The 10,825-nt window shown below is 46.6% G+C and overlaps 1 protein-coding gene across 1 annotated transcript in view; it reads left to right on the plus strand.

Moving 5' to 3' along the window:
* Window positions 1–10,825, plus strand: part of ttc7b (tetratricopeptide repeat domain 7B) — a 50,070-nt gene that overhangs the window by 7,563 nt on the left and 31,682 nt on the right. The window contains 6 exon segments of the mRNA XM_042073480.1: window positions 5,153–5,286; window positions 8,136–8,257; window positions 9,868–9,946; window positions 10,139–10,311; window positions 10,520–10,583; window positions 10,795–10,825. The exon segment at window positions 10,795–10,825 is cut by the window's right edge and continues 107 nt beyond it. Of these exon segments, the coding sequence (XP_041929414.1) occupies window positions 5,153–5,286; window positions 8,136–8,257; window positions 9,868–9,946; window positions 10,139–10,311; window positions 10,520–10,583; window positions 10,795–10,825 (603 nt within the window).

The raw sequence follows: 10,825 nt of genomic DNA on the forward strand, positions 1-10,825 counted from the left end.
AACACACACCCATGGATTCCTTTCCATACACTCGCAAACACTTTTGTGTGTGCCTACAGACCTTAAGAAACTTTAGGAGTCTACAGTGTACTTTAGTGAAGTACACACACACACACACACACACACATTCCTGTTGCCCTACATCGCCCTGTCTGTCTGGACTTGTTCCAGTGTCTTTGAGAGGACATGCTGACTAGAGTTGAGGGCCTGACACACACACACACACACACACACACACACACACACACACACACACACACACACACACACACACACACACACACCCCTCCTCCATCAGCTGCTGGTGTCAGGCCCTCCGGGCAGCACCCGTCTCACCAGGCCCCTGTCACGGGCAGCGGGGAGCCGCTGTCGACGAGGGCGCCTTGTCACCAGGCCCACCATCACCTCTTCGACCTAGCACTCCACACACTGCTGCCTCAGCCCTTAATTTGGCCAGTGATGGAGGGAGCGAAAGAGAGGGAGAGAGAGAATGAGGGGTAAAGAAGGTGATTGAAAGAGAAGAAGAGATTGGGGAAGGAGAGGTGTAGAGATACAACGAGAGATTCAGACCAACAGATATATAGAGATAATGTGGAGGTATATGAACAGAGTGATAAGGAAGGCAGAGGAAGTGGAAAAAAGAAGTATCTAAAAGTGCTTTAGAACGGCAGCATTTTGCTTACATTATAATGATTACTGGCTTGATATTACAATGCATAACATATGCCAGAAAATAAAGTGTGAACTGCCATAATGGCATGACACACTAAACTTATGTCATGATACCCACACTGTAAGATGTATTGTCACAGGCCCCACGGGCGTCAGGATTAATGGCTATTACTGCACAGAAGTACAGTGTAGACATGTAAATAATACAGATTTTCCATGGGCTGGGTTGGTGTCTGTGGTGATGGAGAGAATGAGTTAGCTCTAAACTTATCCGTGGTACCTTTTTGCGCACAGAACCATGAACCATGTAGCAACTGCTCCAAAGGATACATTTTGCTCCCACATTTAGGAGTCATAGAGGACATGGACTGTTACAAATTTGTAGTGATTGATGGTGGTTCATATTTTGGAAGGTGGACCTTTTCACTAATTGGTACTCTCATTGTTTTATTTTCTAAAGAGAGTTATAGTTGAGTCTCAGCTCAGTTGACTGTATGTTGATGTGAATGTCGTCTTGTGAATCTCTGGAAGAAAAAACACCATTCTCAACAGGCTTGCATTGACCGCTGTGGAGGCTTAATAAATATGGCCATCATAGTATATTGTATTCATAGTAGTAGGTTTTGTAAATACTTAGTGAGTTGTATCTAACCAAAACCTGTCCATTTAATGCCCATAACAAAAGTAAGTAAATGATTTCAAATAGAAATAGCACTGACGCTAACGCCATCTGCTTGCACTACCTGAAACAACCATGGGGTGGTGCTGTGAGCTCATAGTCTGGAGCAACACTGCAGTTTAATCATGAGGTTGACAACAACAGAGTAATCTGCCACACAGCCCACCTCCACACACACACACACACACACACAAAAGCAGTCTCTATTTCCCCCACCTTGCTCTATCCATCTCTCTGGTTTAATGCAGAGTGTAGTGGATGTGTCAGCCAAGACTGCAGAGCTGGAGCCTTTGATCAAAGTTATGACAGCCGCAGAGAGAGAGAGAGAGAGAGAGATGCTGCTGAGTCTGTCTCTCTACACAGCGCTTTGAGTGACACACACACACACACACGCTCACACACTCATACAAACACGCAAGCACACAAGCAGGCACACTCACACAAGCACACACACACACACACTGCTGACTGACAAATGCCTTGATGAGGGGGACCCACCACTGGGGGGATTTAAACCAAGCCTTGCTACTCATCTGTCAGCTGTGACCGCACTGCAGCTAACCACACACATGCAAAAACACGCACACAAGCAACGCACACACACACACACACACACACACACACAGATACACACACACACACACACACACACACAGAGATACAAAAGGCACACTGAAGAGACAAACAAACCAAGGTTTTCCTATATTTCCCAGCAGCACGTATGCAAAGGACTCAAGAAGGCCACAAAACCGCACATGTTTATATAGTGTCTTTCTGTAACCCCATGTACAGGTGATGCCATATAACAGGACTATAGAGTCTTTGAGGCTAGGCTTTACCCCAGTCTCATTTTAATGAGTGTGTGTGTGTGTGTGTGTGTGTGTGTGTGTGTGTGTGTGTGTGTGTGTGTGTGTGTGTGTGTGTGTGTTGCCGGGGTCACTTCGGTCATGTTTAGAGACCCATTAGGCTGGGTAGGTGCCATGGCGACATGAATTAGTTAGATGGGTGATACTGCACACCAGAACCCTAACCTCCACCCCCACACCCCACCCTCGCTGCGCTCCTTAACCACGTCTCTGAGGTCAGGCGCACCACAGACGGTGCCTGCTGGCCCGAGCAGCACCCTTCTGCCATCCTCTCTTTGTCTCCATCTTTCCCTCACTCTCCCTCACTGCCATCCCCCCGCAGGACAGTGTTTTATGCAAGTTAAAAAAACAAAACAATATTATTATCATGTCAGAAAAAAACAGGTCTGTTTGCAGTGCTTCAGGGTGTAGGTCCTTTTTGGTGCTCTTCTGTGCAGGGATTCCAGATTTAGTGAAAAAAGATAAACCCAGGGCACTCAAGAACGATGCATGTAAAAAATATATTTTGTATTTGGCTACTTAAACATGCCTACGCGTTTCGGCCGAGCTGGCCTTTATCAGAGCAATTAGAAAATATATTTTTTACATGCATCCTTCTTGAGTGCCTCGGATTTGTCATTTTTCTTATTATTATCATATTAACTGCCCCATGTATTAACCTCATAGCTGAAGAAATTTTGCAAAATCAATGTATAAACCTCGGCTAATAGTTGGGAAATTACAGTATTCGACCTCTCCATCCCTCTCCTACATTATATCTGCATGCACTAGCTGTGCATCTGCCCCCAGTGTCACACTGTCCTTTCACTCTTCCTCCATCTCTGTCTTTCAACCCCTTCCTCCTCTTCCTCTCCTCTCCTCCGCATGCATTATGTATCACACCTTACCAGAGGCAAGCAGATATAGCTCATGTGAATTCCTTTTAAACCAGAAATCAATTATACATGCCTGTTGAATGGGGTGGGGAGGCCTGGTCTGGGTTTTGTTTCGGCGGCCAAAAGGTGTTGGTCTATTAACGGCATGATTATTTTATTAGGCATGCCGCACGCAGTCCAAAGGTGGCCCACTTTTAGTAAGGTTTTTCGGTCTGGAGCCTTCGGTCGCCACGGAGATTGCTGACATAAACGGGTGCTGGATTTGGAGTTTTGGGGGTGGGGGGTGATGGGGAGGCTGACGTAAAGGTGTTCTTAATTTTGTATTTAGGGAAGGTGTTTCAAGGGGACAGTGGCTTAGCTGCTTAGCAACTGTGCTCCGTTCAGTTTTGCACACACACACACACTCACAACACACACACGCGCAGCTTTTTTTGTCAAGTACAAGTAGAGGCACACACACACACAACCCTATGCATAGTGTGCAGGAAAGCACACACACACACACACACACACACAAACAAACAAACAGATTCAGCAACGGGATATGGCCACCCAAGCCAGTCTGGTATCTCTGGTTCCTCTGTGAGCTGTCACACTGATAAAACATTCAGAGTTTCCCCTTTTGATAAAACACAGTGTGACTGGCCCATTACACAGATGTTTGTGAAGTGTGTGTCTGTGTGTGTGTGTGTGTGTGTGTGTGTGTGCCACTTCTAATCACAGCCCTGTTAATTCTACATGGCTTCTGAGGACAGCCATATAATCAGTTAAACGCAGGTCGAGTAACCCTCTGTCAATGCTGACTGTTCTGTCCATCAATATTTTCTTCCATCATCGCCCACAGGGACTGAACCAGCCTAAGATCAATGCATTTCTTTAGTGTTTGGACACAGTCAGGACCCACGAAATGACTTTATCCAACATGTCTGAGCTCGAATCAAGCCCCAAACGTGGGAAAGAGTGGTGGAGCGACTTGAGACGTTCAAATACCAGACCGTGATACTTGGCTATGCCAAGGTCACGAGGGTCAGTTCTCGTGGTGTCCGAGCAATGAGTAAATACATTACGCTATTCTGTTGCTTCGGATGAAAACATCTGCCCACTGGCCTGCCTGTCAGTTCAAATCAAGTGCAGTCCTCCTCACCCAGCCCACAGTTCAGCTGAGTTCTGATGGCCCAAGCCAAGCCCACTCACTGTCAATGCGTGATCTCAACATTTCACCACAAGCAGGTCTTCATGTTACGAGATTACTGACATAGTAAATGCAGAATGACTGGTTCAAATGTAATCGCATTTCCAAACTGGTCAGGCTACTGAAATAATTTTGCCATTTGTATGCCACCATTAACAGTAACCTTAATGTTTTAATGTGCCTTCATGACACCAAATCCATTTTTAATTTCCACATCTGAGGAGCCCTGTTTGTGTGCCTGTTCCTTTACAAATACAAGCATATTGCACAATGTCTTCACTTCGACATTTTGGCTACAGGTTCCGGGCTTGCGGGATCAAAATAAACTTTTGCACTTTTGTTCTTCAGTTGTGAATGGAGATTTGGAAGTTTTGAAACGATTACTGAATCACGTAATTTAAGATGACAGGATTTTCTTATTTCTGTGTTTTTGCTTTCATACGGTAGCCATCCCAGATACCCAAATACTGTACATGCGTAAAAGCACTGAGGAAGCAAACTTTTTATGATATGGGCCCTTTAAATAAGCACATACAGTAGGCAGAGGTCACAAGTAAGAAACCTTTATTAACTGAAAGAAACTGAAGGGGACAGCTGACAGAGACTGACCGTTACCTTCCATCACTAAATCTTTAAATCAGGGTTGGTGCATTTTTTTAATATGAGGCAGTCAGGGACCCCTGTGAGGGATATCTCTCAGTGTCTATGCTAAATGTGGCGGCTGGTTGTATGGCTATGTGATTACACACCACAGCTTTCTCACTTCAACTTCCCTGCTGCTAGTTGTAACAAAAAAAAAATTGAGTCAATCAAAGCCTCAATGTTTATTTGTCTCCTTTTCTCACACTTTCTGCCCCTTCTTCTTCAGGCCTGTGTCTAGAGAAGGTGCCTCCAGGTTCTCCATCGCTGACCAATAAGACGCTGGACCGCGACCAGGAGATCATCACCTGCTATGAGAAGTCTGGCGACATCGCTCTGCTGTACCTTCAAGAAGTAGAGAAGGTTTGTATGTGACTGGATTCCTGTCAGGTCATGCTTTTTTTTTATCTCCTGGTGTTATGTCAAGTTCGCCTGCAGTTTCCATGGCAACTGCTTTGGATGGTACACACCGCACTGGCAAATTACGAAACACTGAGAGAGTTGGAATAAATGTCACCAATAAAGGTCAAGGACTTCATTCATAGGCCACTTTAAACCCATCTTGAAATAGAGTGTTTACCAGAAGCATTGCTTTACACTGACCAGTCCATAGTTTTACGGCTACATTGATGATTTGTTTTGGGGGCCTGTTTTTCTGTGTGTGATCAGGATTGTGATTCCTGCCATTAGGAATGCAAGGCACCTGATGAGCAGGTATTCCTCCTCTGGGGCGGGGCGGGGCGGGGCGGGGCGGGGGGGTGGATTTGAGACATCTAAGGATCGCTAATGCTCTTGTCTCCATGGTAGATTCTGAATATGTAATAGTAGCTGCCGATGCTGAGTGGGACGTTTCCATGGAGACTGACTTTCTTTTAATGGTGCTGATGGTGCTGGATTTGTCTCCATGGAAACGGCACGATTTGACTGTGCGGATGTTGATGGAAGGTGTTTTTATTTATTTCATTTTTTTCCTCTAAGAGAGACACACAGACTTGAGCTTGAAGCTGAGCTGTACTCTCTCTTATTTTAAGATGTTACAGGTTTTCTACAGGAATGACCAGACCGTGTGTACTGCACCTGATTTTGTTGTTGCTTGGTCTGATTTGAGGTGAATGTGTCAAAGTGAGGTGCCAGCTCTGGGGTGAGCAGGCAGACGGACAGTCTCCTGCAGCTCCTGCACTGTGTTTGCGCTTCATTAAGCGCTCCCCCTCCCTCCCCCGGTGTGGTAAGAGGTACAGCAAACTCCCCAAAAGTGCCATGTCTGCTGTCCCAGACAGATTGACTTTGCAAGTCATGGCACACCCAAAAGGCATTCCATCATTCCAACACTTCAGTTATCCTGAAAAGACTTTTAAATATAGCCACAAGTCCAAGTAGTATTGCTCTATACTTGTTTTTGCATTGCCATTTCAAGCGTAGCTTAAGCGGGCTTTGCTGCTGCAGTTTGCAGACCTGCTGATGTTTACTTGTTCAGATGTTTACCAATTCAGCTCAGGGAGGACTGGGAAAGCGGTCTCCTGCATTACACCCTCTCCTTGCAGGGGGCAGGCAGCACCGTCAATGTTTTTGATTGCTGTTGCCAAGGTGATCTCATCTTTAAAGCCCCCGTGCTATTTGTGTCCCCAGCATGGAATTGGCGGAGGAGGAAGAGGAAGTGAGGTCAACAATGTGTAATTTCCGAATACGTTTTCTTTTCCCGGGTGCCGTTTCCATAGAAACGGTATACGACACCACCACTCCTGCTGAATGACTTGAGTGTGGTTTGGAGTCATGCAGAGCCCAAGCTATTGGCTGTGAAGCTGAGGCTGTAGCTGGCTGCCATGTCAGTTCAGGTTGACGGAGACCGTCCGTCCGTATATCCGCAGGTTCTAGACGCTTGAGGGGACCAGGGCTCTCTCCAGCACACTCCCACAGCTCCCCGGGTCAGTGGGGTGAGGTTTCTGCTGTGGCGGCCGCAGTGATGTGAGCCGGCACTGGGGGAGAGGGTTGTGGGGCAGACAGGAGGAAGCCTGGAGGTCCTCCAACTCCAGATCGATGCTGCATTGACAGAGCCAGAGTGAAGTTTGATTTTGGCTGCTTTATTTTTACCCCCACCCCCCATAAAGTCTCTCTCTCTCTCTCTCTCTCTCTCTCTCTCTCTCTCTCTCTCTCTCTCTCTCTCTCTCTTTTTCCTTCCTCTCTCTCTCCCCTACTCCTTTCTGACCTTGGTTCTGTTGTTTCAATCAGCAACTTTACTTCAGCCCTCCACCCCCCCCCCCCCTCCCATCCTCCAACTCTCCTTCAACAGCATTTTTCTTTCTTTTCTTTTTTTATTCATTTTTCCTCGTCTGCTGCACTCCCCCACCCCGCTGCTCTCTCCCCTTTCGGCACGTTTTTTTTTTTTTTAGACGGTAAATGTCGGTTCAGACCCTCGAGAATATGAATGAAGATATTGCTGAATAAAATGGTAGTAAAGCGGCATTAAAAATGTATGGAAGGAAGTGCAGTCTGTTGCTATTTTGTTCTTGTTGTCTCACTCTTTCTCTCTATTTTACTCAATTAACCCTTTATTTTTCTTTATTTAGGGATGTCTCTATTTGTATATCACTGCCTCCCTCTCCCTCTCTCTCTCTCTCTCTGTCTCTGTCTCTGTCTGTGTCTGTCTCTCTCTCTGTCTGTCTCGGTCTCTAAGGCTATGTGAGCAGGGTGTAAATTCACCCATTGTAAAGTGTGGAGGCACACTGTGTGTGTGTGTGTGTGTGTGTGTGTGTACGTATGCTGTGGCTGAGGGAGGGCAAACAGAGTAGACTGAAGGCTGGACACAGTCCCCCCCCCCGCTGCTCCACTGCGGCATTGACTCTGCGGGGTCTGTGGGTGCTGGACGCTTGATATCCTCGACCCCCCCCTCCTTACTGTAGTCATGCACACACACACACACACACACACATACACACACACACACATACACACTACTAGGTGTAGAATATCCCCTAGTCTTCACCTTTTCAACTCCGGTCAAAGTCACATACCCTCAGACTTTCATTATAAAAGTTGCTCTCCCACAGGATTAAAGTTTGATCCTCTAACATAATTAAATGCATTTATTGCTACATCAGTAGTGGGTAGTGAATACTTATAGAGTTAATGTAATGCAGAACAGCACAGATATCCACTCTACTAATGACATACAGAGCAAAGGTACTGATTGTGTGTGTGTGTGTGTGTGTGTGTAGGCTCTGAGTGCAGGGATGCAGAACCGAAGTCCAAAGCCAGGCCCAGTGTCTCAGGAGCAGGAGCTGGGCTACTTCCTGGAGACTGGCCTGCAGAGAGCACATGTCATCCACTTCAAAAATGGGTGAGTGTGTGTGTGTGTGTGCGTGCGGGCGGCCTGCGTCTGCCTGTTTGAGAGTCAGAATAAGAGAGAAAAAAAGAGGAAAAGAGCACCACATGTCTAACTGGGAACATCAAAAGGGCGAGAGCTGGGATATTTCAAACTGCATCATTTCATCCATCTCTCCATAGCCGTCATTTTTTTAACGTGCAAGACCCTCGAGCAAATGGGTGGTTCCCTCCCTCTCTCTCTCTATCCCTCTCTCTCTCTGTCTTTCTCTCTCTCTCCTTCCCTCTCTCTCTCTATCTAGCTCCATCTCTTCTTTTCTCCCTTTTCCCTCTGTATTTCTCTTTCCCTCCATCTCTCTCTCTCCCTCCCTCCCTCTCTCTATCCCTCTCTTTCCCTCCCTCTCTCTCCCTCCTTCCCTCTCTATCTATCTCTCTCTCTATCTAGCTCCATCTCTTTTTTCTTCCCCCCCTCTTCCCTGAGTGGAAAGCCTTTGCTGTGTTGAATCATGAATGCCGCCCTGCTCCTGTGGCAGAGTCTCCTGTTGTGTCATTAGGACCGGAGCAGTGAAACTAACACACAGCCCCTCTGATGTTTCAGACTCCCCTCTGACGCATCAAACACTTTTGATGATCACTGACCCACTGCACACCCTGTGTGTGTGTGTGTGTGCGTGTGTGTGTGCGCACGCCTGTATGTGCCTCTTTTTGTGTGAGTGTGTACGTGTTTCTCATTCTCTTCATAACAATCACGGCTTTCTCCTCATTGCACCATGCCCTCTTGACACGCCAAGCCGCCGTGTGTACGACGACCATTAGTACGTATGATCCAGTTCTCATCTCCTAGTAGAATAGTCCCAGCGGTAGTGCCCTTTTGGAGAGATCCTCAATGAGTACAAGTGTAAATACTCTAATCTAATTCCTGCTCTGGAAAAAACCCAAACTGGACTGGCAATAGCTTACTAGCTTGTTAGCATGCTAGCTCCAGAAGGAAAGCTAGTTAGCTATCGCTGGTCCAGGTAGTTGTCAGATCAGTAGAGCGACATGTATGAGTACAACAGAGTAGTGACTTCAGAATTATTCTGATCTAGTTTGAGCCCCCCTTCTTTGTAGTTAGTGCATAGTTTCAGCTGCTCCCAATTTAATTCACTATCCTTGTTTATTTAGCAACAGTGACACTAACCTGTAGTCTAGATAGATAGATAGATAGATAGATAGATAGATAGATAGATAGATAGATACTTTATTGATCCCCAATGGGAAATTCTAGGTCTGTTAGAACTAATGAGCATGTTAGCTGACATCTACAGGAAACAGGCTCATCTAGCTCACCACCTAGTCAGTGACTTTCTCCAGATGTTAATACAGAGGTCTGTATTGTGTCAGTTGTGATGAAAACACATCATTGAAGAAAACATATAGAGAGGACAGGATACAGGACAATCATCTATGATCATATTTCATAGTCATTTGTCATTAGTCTAAAGCCATGAGGGCAGTCCGTCAGTGTTTTAATATGAATCAAAATTAGAGGAAAAGTGAGCCGGCTTGTTGGGCTTTTGGTTGCCCTTGAGCTTCCATGGGAATAGAGAAGCCTCTCTCATTCTTAATTTGTTCCCATTGCCATAGCAACCTCACTCGGGGTGTGGGCCGCTTCAGAGAGATTCTGCGGGCTGTGGAGACCAGGACGACCCAGAACCTACGAATGGTAGGTGGTGTGTGTGTGTGTGTGTGTGTGTGTGTGCGCAGAGGAACCCATGGTCTGTACATCTGCTTATCTATGTTCAGTATATACAGCACAATCAGCTTCACGTGTGTGTCTGTGTGTGTGTGTGTGTGTGTGTGTGTGTGTGTGTGTGTGTGTGTGTGTGTGTGTGTGTGTGTGTGTGTGTGTGTGTAGACCATAGCGCGTCAGCTGGCTGAGATCCTGTTGAGGGGCATGTGTGACCAGAGCTACTGGAGCCCTCTGGAGGATCCCCCGCACCAATCCCCCCTGGACGACCCCCTCAAGACCACCTCACACACCAAGGACTATGCCCTCAGCCGCCGGCCGCGCATCTACTCCGGAGAAAAGTACGCCTCGTATGTATATAAAAAAAGTGTGTGTGTGTGTTTGCATACTAGCGTGTCTGTGTCATAACAAAGTTATGCCACCACAAACATTTCCAGTTTACAGCTGCCTTAAGTTGTGCTCTTCCTCTCTTTCCTCTCCTTCATCTCCTCCTCCTCCTCCTTCCTCGTCCCCTTCCTCTTCCTTCTGTTTTTTCCCCTCTCTCCCCAGCCTCTTCTGCCCCCAGGAGAACACAGAGGAGGCTTTGCTGCTACTGTTGATCAGTGAGTCTATGGTAAGTCAGAGTGGGTTATCATTTGCAAAGCGGATATGCATTAAGTGTAATATGCTGAGGAACCATTTGCATGCAGCATATGTTAGCATTGTGTATTGGCTTACAGTATATGCTAACATTTATGTGTGTGTGTGTGTGTGTGTGTGTGTGTGTGTGTGTGTGTGTGTGTGTGCGTGCGTGCGTGCGTGTGTGTGTGTGTCCATACCCGCAGGCTAACAGGGACGCGGTACTCAGCCGGATTC

This window comes from Alosa sapidissima, chromosome 19 (genome assembly GCF_018492685.1).
Source record: "Alosa sapidissima isolate fAloSap1 chromosome 19, fAloSap1.pri, whole genome shotgun sequence".
NCBI classification, from domain to species: domain Eukaryota; kingdom Metazoa; phylum Chordata; class Actinopteri; order Clupeiformes; family Clupeidae; genus Alosa; species Alosa sapidissima.